The sequence below is a fragment of the Lepisosteus platostomus genome, chromosome 18, assembly GCF_059453375.1.
Source record: "Lepisosteus platostomus isolate fLepPlt1 chromosome 18, fLepPlt1.hap1, whole genome shotgun sequence".
Taxonomy (NCBI): domain Eukaryota; kingdom Metazoa; phylum Chordata; class Actinopteri; order Semionotiformes; family Lepisosteidae; genus Lepisosteus; species Lepisosteus platostomus.
Window position 1 is genome coordinate 124,622 of NC_142628.1, and position 17,056 is coordinate 141,677.

At 39.4% G+C, this 17,056-nt stretch overlaps 1 protein-coding gene across 6 annotated transcripts in view; it reads right to left on the reverse strand.

The window, feature by feature from the left end:
* Positions 1-1,411: 1,411 nt before the first annotated feature.
* Positions 1,412-17,056, reverse strand: part of phrf1 (PHD and ring finger domains 1) — a 31,583-nt gene continuing 15,938 nt past the window's right edge. For 2 of the 6 annotated variants that reach the window (XM_088611652.1, XM_088611651.1), the window contains exons 9-18: positions 16,750-16,882; positions 16,404-16,522; positions 15,464-15,657; positions 14,767-14,892; positions 14,273-14,427; positions 11,030-13,726; positions 10,402-10,556; positions 5,262-5,525; positions 4,523-4,651; positions 1,412-4,299 (exon numbers count right to left, since the gene is read on the reverse strand). In XM_088611652.1, the coding sequence (XP_088467778.1) occupies positions 4,147-4,299; positions 4,523-4,651; positions 5,262-5,525; positions 10,402-10,556; positions 11,030-13,726; positions 14,273-14,427; positions 14,767-14,892; positions 15,464-15,657; positions 16,404-16,522; positions 16,750-16,882 (4,125 nt within the window). In that variant the 3' untranslated portion in view covers positions 1,412-4,146. Of the gene's footprint in view, positions 4,300-4,522; positions 4,652-5,261; positions 5,526-10,401; positions 10,557-11,029; positions 13,727-14,272; positions 14,455-14,766; positions 14,893-15,463; positions 15,658-16,403; positions 16,523-16,749; positions 16,883-17,056 lie in introns of those variants that run through there. The other 4 variants (XM_088611654.1, XM_088611653.1, XM_088611655.1 and 1 more) reach the window with 4 other exon arrangements.

Here is a 17,056-nt window from a genome sequence, read left to right on the forward strand (position 1 = left end):
AGCTGCTAGTCAAGAAGGATGGAGAACCTAATTAAATTTATCAACAAACACTGTATGCGATCACAGAACCTCCACATGTGGAGCTGTTTGAAAATGTGGTTGAGTCCCTTGAGGATGTCCAGAAGCCCACATGCCTTGGGGTGATCGTGGATGACATGACCACCTGAGCTGAGACATCGATTCAGACAAGAGGCTCTGTACTCAAACACGAACCAGTGAGGTCTTGACCCCCATGTTTCACACATTCGCCACTTTCTGCGATAAAAGGACTACTACTTTCTGATTCAACCTCACCTCTTCAAATGTTCGCATTCAAAACAGATGCCCCAAAAGGATGACAGAAAATCACAAAGAGGTGAAGCTTCTTTGAATTGGAACGGATTGTAGTGATGATGTGATAAAAAGGGGTCAATGCAACCCAAAATCTATTTGATCTATTCTGTAAATGTGTATTCGGAAGAAGCTGAGTATCACATGACACAGAAGCGTTCATACTGGGATGGGATATGCTGATCAGCTGCAGCCCTCATGACCACCAGTCTCTTGTGAGCTTGATGTGTTTTCATTTTGATCAGTGAGGACTGACCAGAGAGGTCCACTATCCAATACCCCAACTCTGTCAGGGACCCCAGTCATAAACTGTTTTTCCCTCCTACCGTCCAGTAAACAGTACCGAAGCATTCAGTCAATGTCCAACAGATTACGGAACAGCTTCTATCTCCAGGCAATAAGATTACTAAATAGCCAGGCTGCAGTTCCTTCAGCAAATCACCGCTCATAGACATACAGTTTTCACTGTATTCAACCTACTGCACTACTTGGACATAATGTATTACATACACCCTGGACACATAGCAGCTCTATGTAACCTTATATAGTAACTTTAATTTTGTGATTTCCCCCCTGAGCTCGTAGAAAATATATTTCATTGCCAGCAATTACTGCTACACGCTATATTGTTATGCATTTGATAAATACACTTTGATTGCAGGATGACAAGCTGAATGGTCTTCTGGAGCATGTGTGTGTTTCCCATTACTAACCATCACGAATATTGGGATTGAACAGTTGAACTATGCAGTTTAAGAAACCAGCTATTCTGTATTGTGAAGGTACTGTATATAACTGGCACTAGTGGCATAAAAGCCTTTGTATGCAAAGGAGAGGAAAGATAAAAATAGAGGATTTTTCAGAAACTGCATTTAAGTGCTGGTGCAGTGAGCTTTTTCCCCCAGTTAATTTAGTCCAGTTCTTTTGAAGATATGATACTGCAGTCAAAAGCTGGTTACAAAACTGATTACATGCTCTGTATCAGACGCTATTAAGATCCTTTTGGTTTACAACACAGCATACATTGTCACTAATACAGAATAACACATTTGGAAATAAGACATGTATGCAAAACAGAACATTTAGTTTTGTTTTTTTATTAAAGACACTTTCTAAGAAATTTATTTACAAATCTCATGTTTTCAACAGTTAAATAGTGACAGTTAACCTTAACATTACTTTCTGAGCTGTATGGAGGTTTAAGGAACAATGTGTTCCTGGACCATCCTAGATTAGAAATCTGTTTTTGAGCTTACCTTAGTCTATACAGAACACAATATTTACTTCATAATCATTAACACTAGTTTCACCATTTTTTACCTTGTAAATCAAAAATTTTGGAAGAACAGCTCAGAATTAATACACTAAGAAACTTGTATCAAAATGATTTTTCTTATGTTTCAATGCTAATGCTTACATCCAGCGCCAAAGATTCTCCCTCTTTTACAAAAGTAAAAGAAACTGAAAGCAAACCAAACCAGAGAACAAAACGATCTGAACAAACCAGTTTTTGTACATAACTAAGTAACGTCAGGCTTCAACGTTGGCACTGTGCTATGAATCAAGCATGTTTCAGTTGACTTGAAATTGAGTAGAAAAAAAGCAATCAATCAAACAATTTAACACCAACTCTTCGCTGATCAGTTGCTCTAAACAGTTTCAGCAGTTCACAGAATGGGTGACAAATCAAGCGTTCTAGGCCAACCAATTTCACTTTAAGGTACTTCTAGAAATTCAAGCACTTTCAGGGTCTTTACAGTACATGTATTCCTGACAATGAGATATTGTTTTAACCTATTAAGCTAACAGGGGAGTGTTTTCACACTTCTATACTAACCACGGGGAACTTATTCACAGGTGCAAAAAACAATACCATAATTTAAAAACCTCAAATACAAACTTGACTGTGGCGTACTTAAGATTTTTAAATGAAATTAATTTCAGCTAAGTATGTTTTTACATTTTACAGTGAATGATTTACTCCTACAAAAAAACAGAATGGTTAACAACAGTACAAAGTACAAACCAAGGCTAGTTCTTGGTGACTAGTGTTTCAGGCAAATGAGGCACTAAGCTGGCCTGCATTATAAAGATCTCAGTGTCAACATTTCAGGGATGGTGTTACAAAATTCACCAATGTATTCAAACTGTGACACAGTTTAACACTTACGTTCTTTCATGCTTCTTAATAGTAAATTAAGAAAAACAACGTATTAGATTAGTAAAATGCTTTAAGAACAATCTGTTTTTCCAAGTGATATGCAAGAACCTTTACAAAAAAACTTTAAAAAAATGCTTGCTTATGTTAAATTTGAGCATTTCACATTTCAGTATTGCCAAATAAAACTTGCACCAGAACGTGAATTAAAACCACACTTTTGAAAATACTACAGTGAGAGCATACTACCAAGGTAATGGTCCAGCATAAAAACGAGATTTGTGATGTGAGAGTTCAGGCATTAAACAAATGGTTTCTTTTGTTTTTTATACTGTCAGATTATAGCTATAATGTAAACTATTACCAGAAATTATCACAAAATGGGTCTTGTGGTGATAAAATAATTGTACATATTGAACACATACTGTGAAAGTATTGCCTTTAAATCTTCCCTTTGTACAAAGTACACAGGAGTAGAATCTTTACCACTGTCCCTTCCCTTACACTAATAACTCCTTAACAAAGTCATTCATTATAGTCAAGTCATTGCTGTAATCCTAGTGTCTCTGAATCAACCCAACATGGAAATGTCTTTCTATACATTTATACTTTTGAATGTGTCAAAGCAAACTTCTTAATTTTATGCTGTTTCACTATTTTTCCCATGTGGTAGCACTTTCCTTAGAACAAACACATAGAGGAAACTGAAAAAAGGATGATAATGCAAAACATTGTGAACCACCTTGGGGTACTGTACACCATTTGGAACCTTTTCCCATATTAGTCAGGCCACAATTAGAGGGGTCATATTCTTGCAGAGCTCCGTCTCTCATATTAAATTTCACTACCAAGAGAAAACCTACTGCAGCACCCAAACAGTCCAACCAATCCTGGTCTGATTCAAAACAGTTGTTCAGAGCTGTACTGATCAGAGTAAAGCAGTACCTGCTCTAACCCCCTAATGATACAGGTTCCCTTCCATATAAATCACGGAGCTTGTAAACCAGCACAGGGTCGCAGAGGCCTGAAACCCACACCAACCGAAACTGGCAAACATGGATCAAACTTGTTCCACTGTGAAAAGGAGGAAGGAGGTCGATGAGACAATGACCTGATCTCAAATCTAAAATCAACATTAGTCTTAAGGGGAAAAAAAATACTACAGCTGAAGTAGTGAGGGAAACAGAAATACACTGGTCTGTATGTGACAAGAATTTGACAAGCAACATGTTACAGATGAAAAGAAAAGTAAGAGAGATATATTAGGACAGTCAGGATGTCACTTCCTCATTAAACCTGTGTGTAAACGTTTAGAATTTAACACAAACTCAAAAGATAGCTCCATGCAAAAAGAACTGGGATCAGAAACAGGAACTGGGCTTGTAGTATAATCGGGTGGTAGGAAGCTGCTTTTTCAAACAGGAACACACGAGGAGGCCGGTAAGGGGATTCATATGCTGATTCGGACAGCCTCAACATTAATCTTCCTGATGTTTGTTGATGCAAAAACGCTGTGTAAGCACCTAGTAAGAAAATGTCACTCTCAAATGTTCTGAGAAATAAAAAATAACGCATTGCAACATAAATGGCCCTAAAGGAATGCAACTCTAAAAAGTGTGTTGTGCCTGCTGTCTCTGTGGGCTGGAAACGGCTCTCCTTCAAGATGGTGGGTCCTTGGTCATCGCTGTGTCTTTCCTTGAGCCCTCGGCCTCTTTCCTGTGCTTCCTGGCGTGCTTGTACTTGTCAACATAAGCTCTGACCAGGTTTGCAACCTTGACTGGGTTGATTTCTCCACTCTTGCTGTGGCACACCTAAGCCAGATGAAAGAAAGTTTATTTTTTTGCAAACACAAGAATATAAGGGGATACCTCCATGCACAGCTGTTTCAATAGAAGACATACACGATAAAGACCGGGTGAATTAAAATGAACTATTTTGTTATTAAAAGGTGTAGAATGCTACATCATAAAGGGTGTAGTGTAATATATTTATTTATTTTTTATTTACTAGACAGGAGTAGCAGAAAACACCTACCTTCTGAACAGCTTTCCGTAGAATGTCTTTGTATTCTTCCTTAGTGATATCTCTTTTCTGATAAAAAGGCTTAATTGCCAGTTTTACTTCTTCAACTGCCCTTTCTTGCATATGAAGCTTCTTTATGTACTGCAGAGAAAGAAATTATGTTACTACATACTGTTATTTAAAGTACCAATTTTAATCACCACTTCACTTTATATCTACAAAAGTACTCAAGAGACTAGGCAATGAAAGATTTGTAGAACATCCAGCCATCAGACTGGCACAGAGGCTACTATTGTCACACGGTAGATTTACTGGAAGTCATATTTCTGGTTCTGCATTATGTAGCTTGGACAAACAAATTTACATGTACTGGAGGCACATTTCTCCATCTCTCCAAGCTAAAGAGGACAGGTCAGAGCCTACCAAAGGGTAAATTAGAGTGCACTGGTAGCTTTCCTCTTCTTTTTTTTAGCATTGAATAAACCTATTACCTATCATCTGAATTAAAGTTCACTTTGTGGCACTAGTTAGGTCTTCTTGAGCTTCTTAATGGTAAATCTATTGTAACTGACAGCATGCAGCTAGAAAAGAGCAAGTTGATTCTTGGACCTTAAGAACCCAGGTTATTATGTCTGCATTTAACAAATGTGTAAAAGTATCAGAGTTTATCAATTGTTTTTACATGCGCAGGATAAAACGTGAACTAGGAGTTAAAAGCACTCATGTACAATTAACGCTCATCTGTTCTTACTTTCTCATTCTTGGACTTGTCCACATCGCTAACGCTTTCTGGTGCTCTTGGCTCATCCTTCTGCGCAGATGGGACTTGTGCTCCTGGCTCCGACACACCTGCCTTGAGGTCAGAGCTAGAGGGACAGGTCAGGCTGGTTGCGGAGCCTGCGGTGGCCAGGTTGCCCTGCATTATGTACTGGGCTGTGGACTCGCTGACCACAGGGGCATAAGGCAGAGACCCCACGTGAACTGACGTGTCCAAGGGAGCAGATTCGGCAAAGTCCTGAAGGTGGAGAAATTAAAAAAAAAAATCAGATACAAAAAATATCAGATACAGTTTGATTGCACACACACATAAGACATGAAACGAATAGCAGTGTGCTCTGCGTGAAAGGAGATGAAGAATGAAGCTTCACAAACTCCTGAAAGACGGCAAGACTTGTGTTCTTGAGATATAACTTCATTGTGTATTTATCTTTCTTATGCTTTTATTTAAAATGTTTCAACAAATTAAAACCACAGCAGGAGTTTAACAAAATATTTCAGTTTAAGATTAAATGTATTGTGTGAAACCAGTTTGTTTCTCCACATTCTATTGTAATTTCCTGCCATTTATCTGAGGTAATGGACATATTTGCTTCCAGTGCAAATATTATAAGTGTGCTCAGTGCAGTCAGGAAACAGTTTCCTGTTTGTGTTAAGTTACGTATATCTGTCTAATCAAAGTTGTATACAAAGAATTATTTCATCTGTGAACCGCGAGGTATAAACATCTTTAAGGAAAATACACCAGGCCACTGGCAAGAATAATTAAAGAGTTCCTTCTAAAACATATGAACAGAAAGTTAAATTGGAACACAAATGTTTACTTATATCAGGGACATGCATAATTGATAAGCAGGTACACATTTACCAGTGTTTTAAAAATACATGCTTAAGTCTTTTATACTGTGCAAATGCATGATTGTTCCTTTATCAAAAAGCATTTCAAATCATCATGTATGCTGGTATGTGTACAAGCCGGAGGGGAAGAGCGAGCGTTTTATACAAGGAAGATGAAGAACCCTTTATTCCCAATGGGTATGCATGGTTTCTAGATTAAGGACACAATTCGAAAAACATAAATTTGTTAATGAACAGAAATTATTAAAGATATACAAATATTAGCTGTGACATGTTTTTCTAACTATTTGCGATTTTTAAAATGGTCAAACTACGAGAGCTGGTCTGTTCCCATAGCATTAAAAAAAGGATTGTTTTACCTTCGCTACACAGATTACATGCAATTTCAATGGCTAGATAGTAATCTTAGGATAGACCATTGCCAAAACTAACCCGCAATGTTTACAAAGCATCTTTAGTTCTCTGTTCCTTCATGAATTTATTGTTAGGTTGCTATACTGCAAGTGTGTGATTTTATTTTGCTTTATGATGACAGATTGGATGAAACAGTAAGTTGCCCAGGATAAGGACATCCGCTAAGCATATGAACAAGGAACCGATACTCCCTCAAACCTCTTGGCAACATTTAGACAACTTCCAAAAAGGAGAATTCTAAAGCATGAATTAGAAAGTAAAAATTTATCTGAAGGTCATTAGCACAAAACAAGCAATTACCAGACACTAGTTACAAGCATCTGAGCTGGTGAACTGGACAGACCAAAAGCAGTGTTTGAAACAGCAAACAGCTGCCTCAGGTCCCTAAGCCCCTCAAGGTGAAACATCTGTAAATTGTTTGTTGAATTTAGGGTAGCGGGGGATCCGGAGCCTATCCAAGCAAGCAATGGGTGCCAGGTTGTTACACCCTAGATGGGACGCCAGTCCACCACAGAGCACACACATACACTCACACCAGGGCCAGTATTACCAGAAGGCAGTTCAACTTTGAGCATGTCTTTGGACTGTGGGAGGAAACTTAAGCACCTAAAGGAAACTCACTCAAACACAGGGAGAACATATAAACACTACACAGATACCGCTGCAGGTCCTGAGTTGAACCCAGAGTCCCAGCACTGTGAGGCAGCCATGCAAATGTTTAGAATACAAAGGGGACGTGATGCAGGGGAACACTTCATGAAACACTTCTCAAACTAATAGTTTGAGAATAATTCTGTATTGTATTATTTACAATGAAAAAAAATAGTATTTTGACATAGTATTTTAATAAACAGTTCAGAAGTGTTAGACTCTTGGAAGTTGTGATTTTGATCACATATGACTGTCCAGTAAGGTATTGTTTAAATTTGGCTTTATGTAGCCTGCATAATACCTTTTTTTAGGCTATAGTCTTATGAGTGAGTTTAGGTAAAACTGATGTACAAGTGTTCATGACATTTGTCAAAGTGCATGTTACCGTTATAGGGTGTGTTGGGCTTAGAGCCATGCTTAAGGTTAGGATTTGGGTTAGAGTTGGAGGTGGGTTTTGGGTTACTAAACCTCTGCACCAGTTGAGTCTTTTGGATGGATGGTCATAAAATGTAGCATCTAAGAAGGGCTTCGTCTTCTCAGGGCACAATTATGCAGGCTACACAAAACATAAGTCAAGCATTTCCAATTGTTCCTGTATTTGATACACCTCCATACTGCCTTGGTGTCCCTGCATCTTCATGTCAATTGGAAACGGCATTGTTTTGTCCAGATTGACCCTAATGTCATGCTTCTTTCTGGTGAGGAAGAGCACAACTGACTTGTCTGATCAGAGTTGAAGGAGCAGAGCTACACCTGCTTACTTAAAGGGAACATGCATGCAATTCCGATTAAATCCCCTAAAGAAAAGCAAGCATGGGAAATGAAATTAAGAAAGCCTGTTTTGCTGTACTGTTATATTCAGAATAGCTGAGGAATTCATCTACAATCCAAACCCCTGGATCTCTTAAGGGAGCTGAAATAAAGACTTTTATTATCACAATTAGCACCAACGTTTGTGTTCAGTTTCAACTGATTCACATTCACAATGTGGAGAAACAAACTGTAAAAACATGTTAATTATATCATAGTATCATAATATACAGATAATATATGTCTAGAAAAAAAACTAACCAATCGTGACTCGGCTAAACAATTTCAAGAAATATTCACAGAGGTATTTGCTGTTGTTAAGATGTTTTATCCCCTTTAAATGGTATAAGATATTAGAAATATTAACGTGAAAGTACTTAAGATTAGACTCAGGTACTTAAGATTAAATAATTAAGATTAGACTCTCTTTCATAGACTCCTTAGAAATTATGACAATTATGGTGATACTTTAAATCAATCAAATAAAGTGAAAATAGTTGTTTACATATCTACTTCATATGTACACTACATTTCTAGAATATAAACAGTGCAACTAAAGCACATGAGCAACTTTCCTGAAATGCTACAATTGCACAGTTTCAGTTTCAATTTCTTCAGAGTTCACTGAGGGTTTTACTTTCATTTCTTATGAATCTGCACAGCCTGGCTGTGTTCAGGTTACGGGTTTTGGCAACATGTTTTCTCACATTGTCCTCGAGTAACTCTCTTCTACTTCCTTTTGCATCAAAGGAAAAAATACTGAACTTGGCAAAACCCTGCTGCCACCTAGTGCTCTCCACCACAACCTTTCAATATATCAAGCCCAAGTACTGATGTACATGTAACCAAACCAGGCTCTTGTGGTTTCATGAGTAATTAAAATTTATTTTACAATTAAATTCTAAAAGAGACCCTAAATCTCTCTCTTTAACCCTTTACAAATTATGGGACCATGTTATTGCAAAAATAAATTAGCCACATTTAAAAACTCTCCATCTAAAAAAAACAGCTCTGAAGAGCCTGGCTTTTGGCGAGCTGATCACATAAGTTCAAAGATGGTTGAATGGAAATCTAATGATTACAGCAACAGATGAAAGTGCTGGAGCCCTTCACTTAAAATAATGTTCTTCACTCACTCATAGTGTTTAATATAATTTAATAAACTATTCAACCTCACCCTCCTGGGGTGCTGTCTTTGAAAAGTAAATACTGAACAAACCATTTGATACTTGGTGCCAGTTTACATAGAAATCAGAATACTGGAATTACAGGGATCTTTTTACTTTACAGTTACAGTACAAGCAGCCTTTCCATCAAGGTTAAAACCCTGTACCTTCACACAGAGATGCTGAGCTTCTCTGGAAATATTCAGAAGGGTTTTTACTTTTTTTACTGTCTTCTGGTAAAAATAAAATAAAACAGCACAAGCTAAGCACCAAAAATGTTTATTAGACTCATCTTAATTATTGTGTCAAATAAAAAAAAACTACAACTGTTAATGAGCAGTGAAGTATTATTTTTTCAGTGGGTAGTGGAAAGACATCTCCCGTGCTAAAATTGTGTTGTGTTGATAATTATGAAGATGAGGGATAAAGGTTCACTGAACACTAAGTTGTGTAAACAAGGAACAGTAATGATTTTAGAGGGCAACAGTTATAGCTACAGACAAAAGTATTTGAGCTGTTCCAAAAAAGGAAAACAAAATACAAAAAGTAATTGTAGTTAATTCACATTGCCCTACTGAAATGTAAAATTTAGATTCAGCTAAAACAATAGTCCATGGCATGCACAAAATGAAAATTTCATAATGCGTCAGATTTGGTCAAATTATTTCATAGAAACACTTCAAAATTAACAATGAATGATTTCCAAAACCATTATTTGGCAACTACCAAAGAATAATTAATTAGTATGTGCTGCAGCTCTTGATCTATGATATTACACAGAAATAGAATAAATCATGATAAGCATGATTTAAACAGTCAAGCCACTTGCAAAGCATTTTGCTCCAGAGAAAGTTATGCATACTTTTTCTCTCATTGCAAATCACAAAAATGTTTAAACGACACGTAATTGTTTTCCCCACATTCTGCCTCTAGGTTGATTAGCATCTCATCTTTTATGCAAATGGTCAAAACATTCTTGCATAGTAAAAAAAAAATGAAAATTCCCCCATTACTAACAAATTATTCAATAGTTTAAAAGTTAAGGATGCCAGCACTCTCTTTCTGCAACTGAGCAAGAAGAAAAGTATTTTCTCTTAAACTTGGATTGGAATGAAAGTGGACAAAAAGCAAACCAAAGACGTTCTCGGCCACAGATGAGATGAAGAGACGTCATCCATGAGAATTTAAGACAAGCTTGGCTATATGGGGACCAACCTGTGAGGGATCTATATCAGGAAACATAGGCTGAGAGATCATGTAATTTGTTGGAGGAGGTTCAATTAACTGCACCTGATTCAAGGCCTGCCTGGATTCCGGTGCCTTGCAGAGTCCATCTTTGCTACTTTGCTGCTGTTTAAAAAGCGAAACTTCTAAAACACAAGGAGAGAAACAGTAACATAATGTGAAAATGGCTACAGTAGTTGAGCAAAGCTTTCTTGCACATTCAACTTGCCAATATACTAGGGACCCCAAAAGTCTCACCTTCCTTGACCAATACAATGCCCCACATTCCCACATTATAATTCAACTGAAAACGGGAGAAAGAGGAATGTGCTGTTCAATCCCACACATCTTTGCCTACACCACAACCTTAACCGAGGCCCAGCACATTTCCAGTGGAGGCTCCTAGTATTGTGGCCAGTAAGGGACACACATTGTTCACTGTGGACACCTAGCACTGAAGAACAGAAACCATACTGGGATTTATAGAAAAAAAACTTCCTTCATGGAGAATATATCTGATCCAACATTCATTCTGCAAAAGCACTTCTTAGAAAATATGGTCAGGTTGTCAAAGTCTTGGTAAGACACAGTGAAGCAAATGTATTTGAGTTCAACTTACTGCCTGTCTTTTCTGCTGAGGGCCCATCTGAATCCTGGAGATTCCAGGTCACCCTCTTCACTGGCGCCCTGGATTTGGAGGTAGCAGTCACAGGGGATGGCACTACCTCAGGTTTGATGGTGGCATCGTCTTTTTTAATTGCTGTAACTGTGTCAACTGCAGGTGCACTGACCTTTATTGGTTCAACCACTTCATGTTTTATTAAGTCTGTGGTATGAAGGATGTAGTCAATGTTGACCTTATCTGCAGAGTGCTCCTCATTTTCTTTTTTATTAGGTTCTGTTTCATGAAAAGCTGCACCAGGAAGATTTTCAGATGTGCCAACTAATTTAGGCTTGTAGTGTTCATCTACAGAGATAGGCTGGGCAGAAAACACCTCGTCTTTAACTGAGCCCAAGAACTCATCTTCACATGAAGAGCATCCAAACTCTTTAGGCCAAGTTGGCTCCATTTTAACCTTTGCCTCCAAGACCACATCCATCTTGCTTTCCAAATCACATTCATCTATTTTTTTCCTTTCCCCTTTAGGGGTGGATTCATTCACCAACTTTGGAACACCAGGCTCATCCTTCACAGGAGCAATTAAAGCAGGCTTTTCTTTCAGGTCTTTAGATTCCTTCAAAGCCTCTACAGAAATCTTTCCTAGTTTCTGAGAGCCTCTCTCTCCCTTCCTTTCTATGGACTGTGACATTTTTCCACATGTTTCACTCTTCTTTTCTCTAGATCTCGATCTCTGCCTTTGTCCCTCTTTTGATCTTGACCTGCGTGCCTCTTTTGACCTTGAAGTGGATCGAGACCTCGACCTGTCTTTTCTCCTCTCCTTAGATCTGGATCGAGAGCGTCTGTACTTCTTGTCCTTCTGCCTTGAACCACTGCCTTTGCTTTCATACCTCTCACAGCTTCTTTCTTTCTTATGGTTTTTCTTTTTAGCTCTTTCAGAACTGCTGGAGCAAGATTGCCTCCTATCTTTCGATCTGGACCTGGACCGCCTTTTCTTTCTCGCCCATCTCTCTGAGATCTCAGGCGAAGAGCTTTCTGAACGGGAGTGGGACCACCTCCTCTCTCTTGACCTCGAGCGATTCTTTTCCCTATATTTCACTATGGCAGACTTTTCCTTTGTGGTCTCTGAACTACTAGACCTGCAGCATTCATCAGAGGCCAACCTTGCCTCTGGTTTTGAACTTTGTTTCCCATCAGATGAAGAATGGGGGTACAACTCGGATCTTGAGTTTGACCTTGATTTATGATCTTTGGCTTCAGACTTTGTTTCCAACTTAATTTTCTTTTCGGAGTGAGTACTGGCTGGAGAGTTAGATCTTGAATGAGCGTCCTTTTGAGGTAGTCTTTTTTTAAGTTCAAGTGTTTTGTGTGTTGTATCAATTCCACCACCAGCAGAAGCACCATGTTCTCCATCAGACAAAGGCTCGGTGATTAAGATCTTAGATTTACAAGCAATTTTTAAGCCATTCCCAGAAAGCCTGGAATGTTTGTTACACAAGGATTCTTTCCTTTGCTCAAAATTGGGTCCCACATCCTCTTTTTCATCAGTGTCACTCTGCACTCCTTCAGTTTTAACCTGGTGTCCAGCACCTGTTTTCCTTTCTTCAAGGCAATTCCAGCTGGAGGATGGCAGTTCTTGCTCCCTTGATGTGGAATCCTGGATGCTGTGGCTCATTTTTTCACTCTCTGAGCTTGTGTTCAGAAATATATCAGAGGCGCTTTCAGAAGAGCTTGAATCAGAGCCAGTGGGATCAAAGGGGTCATAGATTTCACTTTTTACAGCCTTCTCTCTCTTTTCAGGTTGTACAGCTGGCAAAGACTGTTTGCCTTTGCTGTGTATCTGCCATGGTTCATCACCTGTGGGTTTCAAAGATGTACCGAAACCCCCTCCATGAGCAAGCCTCCTGGCATGCCAGGAGTTTCCACTGGCACTTATTCGGAAGCTTACAGTAGAACTAGGACGGGTCTCTGAGCTGCCAGAGGAGCAAGAGTAGGAAGAGGACGAAGATGAGCCTCCCTGGCTTTGCCTCTGCCCCTCACTCCTGTCAGTCCTATTCTGATTGCTCCTCACGTCCCTCTGCTCTACTGTCTGCTGTCTGCCACCATTACCCGTGAGGTTATTCATGCATGAATCTGGTATTCCACTGCCGTTACCATCTCTGGGTTGAGAGATGCCCGTGTCTTCCCTTTTAATTTTTGGTATCCTAGGGAGTTCAGACACATCTACCCTAACGGGTCTCAGTGGGACCTTTCTGGCAGGCACGATAGTGCTTCTTGAGCATGGATCAGAGTTGCTACCCCTGTAGTTCAGAGAACATGGACCGCTGTTGCCATTTCTTAGGCTTCCTCCTGGTGCCGTGAGGCTAGCCAGGGGATTGGGCTGTGGAACGGCCGAGGTCAGCAACCGGATCGAGCTGCTTCCCGAAGTAGCTGATCGCACATTATGAGACCGCGACCCCAACTGCACCTGTGGCTTCGGTGACACTGGGGGTGATAAAGAGCCATTCGACGCAAACAAGCAAAACGAAGCAGATCCTTCAGGGATGTTACAAGGGGATGAAGATGAAGGCAATTCGTTATCTCCACTAGAACTAAAGGCACTTGTCTTGGAGCACGTCGACCACGTGGCGCTAACTTCTGTTGCCAAACCCCCGACTCTACAAACACTGGAAACGCTTGTCATCTGTGTCGAGATAACTGAAATAAAGCAAAATAAAATCCATTGGAAAAACTGCAAATTTAATCACATATTTACCATTATTGCGGAAACATTTTTAATTAAATAAAGCAAGTACTTTTACTGTGAAAAAATGTTTTTGCTTGCATGCTATTTGTTCAAGTTGAGAAAGCTTAATTTATGTATATGAAACATGTGAATAACCCTGGTGCACACATACAGTAATATTGACATGCTGCTAAAAGCAACTGTATGTGATTTTTATTTTTCTGGTTTTGATCTTCTCCTCCGCACTTTGAACAAGCACCCCTGGTGGCTGAGGCACTCTTTAAAGACATGAATCTTTTAATTTCACAACTGCAGACTGTGCAACAACGTGGCACTGAGATGTTTCAAAATGCCACTCACAAACTGCAATTTGTAAAATAATTCAAGTCTATCTGTACTAAAAAAAGCTCATTTTTAAATCCATCTGCAAAAACAAACCAGGCATACCCACATCCAAATCTTTCTTCATTGGCTTGATCTAGTAGTATTTTAGGAAACAGAAAAACTGTACACAATACCTGGTTTAATGGCTTTCAAAGAACCATCTCTGTTGATGACAACATCAGCACTGTCCATCATAAGCAAGCTCTGTCCTGACAGGATGCTGCCCAGCAGGTCTGGAACATGTGCTGCTTCTGCGATTACCTCAGCTTCTGGGATACTAAGTGCCCTTCTGCCGTTCAATGACACCTGACATTAGCTTTTCAATGCAGTGAGAAAATACTATTTAGTGAAAGTATGCTATTTGTCCGAATAGAATACTGCAGCTCTTCTGCTCCCATATATCACGCCTGAACCTGGCTTATCTACACATTGTCAAGGGAGAACAAAATGTAAACATGTACATGTTTATCCAGTAATTATAATATTTTGTTTACCTTTTAATGTGATTAAACTGCAATGATTGTGATTAAATTACTTTAAATCATTAATTCCTCAGGTTGTGCAGGAAATGGAATTACATAAAAATGATAAAAATCTGTTAAGAATTTTGAAAAATCTGCAACTTCACCTGCGAAGTTCGATTGAAACAGGTCTGGCAACAGGTTGATGAGACTTAAGAGCTGACTGAGAGAGACCTCGTCTTTTAACTTCAAAAGGAGACAAGGGGCTTGAAGGCTGTTCGGTTGCTTCATTTCTGTGAAAAAACAAAACCCAAGTCAAAAAGGCAGTAAGCACACAACATTATTAGCCTAAATGCCATATTCAGCTTTTTTAAGAAATAAAAATTTTAGGTTTGTAAAACAGGAAAAATGCCTTGAACACCTATAATGTATTTCACAATACTGGCTTTCTAAAACATTGTTTCTTACTTAACACTGTGACTGACCAACAATGACCTGCTGGTGAAACCTCCACCATCCATCCATTTTCTAATGTCTTCTCCCAATACAGGGTCATGGGGGAGGTGGGGCACACCCTGGACAGGATACCAGTTCACTGCAGGGCACACACAGACACAAACGCACCCACACACAAGGGCTCATTTTCCCTGAAGCCAATTAACCAACCAGCATGTCTTTGGACTGTGGGTGGAAACTAGAGCACTTGGACACTCCAACACGCAGAGAACATACAAACTCCATGCAGACAGCGCCCCAGGTCTGGAACTGAACCCAGGGTCCAGCTTTATGAGGCAGCAATGCTGACCGCTACACCACCATCTCCACTGCAGATTAATTTTGAATACACCCATAAACAAGACATACCCATCATCAAAAGGGTCCAGGTCAAAGGGGTCTCCATAGACAGAAAGAGAGGCTGCACCAATGTCTGCTCTCATGGCGCCCAGGCTGGGGTCCACGGGCCGGTACACAGAGGGAATGGAGGACCCACGGATGGGCTTCCCCATACCAAGGCTTTTAGCAATACGGGCCCGTGCAGTGGGCTCCTTCGGCAGCTGCTGAGGAGACACACAGAGGTGGCTTTGAATGGCTACCCAGTCAGGCCATGCAACACAGCCCATTCTGAATTACTGAGCTCCAAGTTAAAAACCAGATCTATTTAGCTTAGTTACTTAGTCATAAACTTGTAAAAGAAAAAAAAACATTAAAATGGCTTTTGATAAGTCAATCCTAACAAAGCAGGGGAAAGCAAGAACACAAAAACAAATCAGTGTCATTTTGAAGACCAGCAAAAGAAACATTGTATTTACATCAGTGAAAGTGACATAATTTACAATGCAAACTTTTCATTTCTATTTCATAATAAGCATTTATAGGCTGCCTTAATGCGATTTAAAAAAAATATTTCTGTAAGACTAGAAGACTCTTCAATGTTAACAACATTAGCATCAGTCCTAAGTTGTTTAACACATTGGTTGCACAAATACAATACACATACGTGCAATAACACAAGAGTACAATTCAAAGTCACATAAAAAACAATGCGATGCTTACTTACACTGAGCTGTGGAATTGCTGATATTATGACTGCACATGCAGGCACTTGTCAAACTGTAACCATGTAAAATACAACTGTCACAAAAATCTGGAGAGACCTTACAAGGCGATAACAGGACGTAAACATATTTTTATGTAACAGAGATCATTTTTTATCACAACTACCAGCTCTGGGAAATAAAGTGTGCCAAAAATCAAGTGGTGAGCAATCCATCTATTTGCTCTTCAGGCTTGAATGGGTCCTTACCACTTTCCTTCTGGACCTCTGCTTCTTCAAACGTCGCCTCCGTCTTTTTGTGCCCTTAGTTCTTGTTCCTCCGGCGGTTTTCGATCGAGGCTTCTTACTTTTGGTTCCCCTTCGCTTCACTGTGAACAACATTAGCGTCATTCCTAAGTCCTTTAACACATTGGTTGCAATAATGTGATGCACAGTAGTTGGGAAACACAAGCGTACAATTCAAATACACATCAGAAACAACCAAAAGAAATAATCTCAAACTAAATAGATAATAAAAAATAATCACAGACTAAAGAGATTAGTCAGGCTTCATAAATAGGTCTGGCATCAGCAAAAACTGCATCACTCTCATTACCTGTCCTTCGTCTTCTTGTAGCTCCAGCTCGAGGAGTGAGCGGTCGGACATACACTGCCGTGTTCAGACCCGCAACTACAGCGTCAATTGTTTCGTCGAGCAATGAGGACTCCATCAGGTGCCTGGGCACGTGCTAGAATTAAAGACAGGGTAGACAGTCACATTGTTCCCCATACAAAACAGACACCAGAAATAATTGAACATGAAAGGCACTACATAAAATAAAGGTTATTAATAGTACCGTCTCAATGAAAATTGCCGTTTGTTATAATGGGATGAGAGGAGATCGTTTACGTGACGACTATGA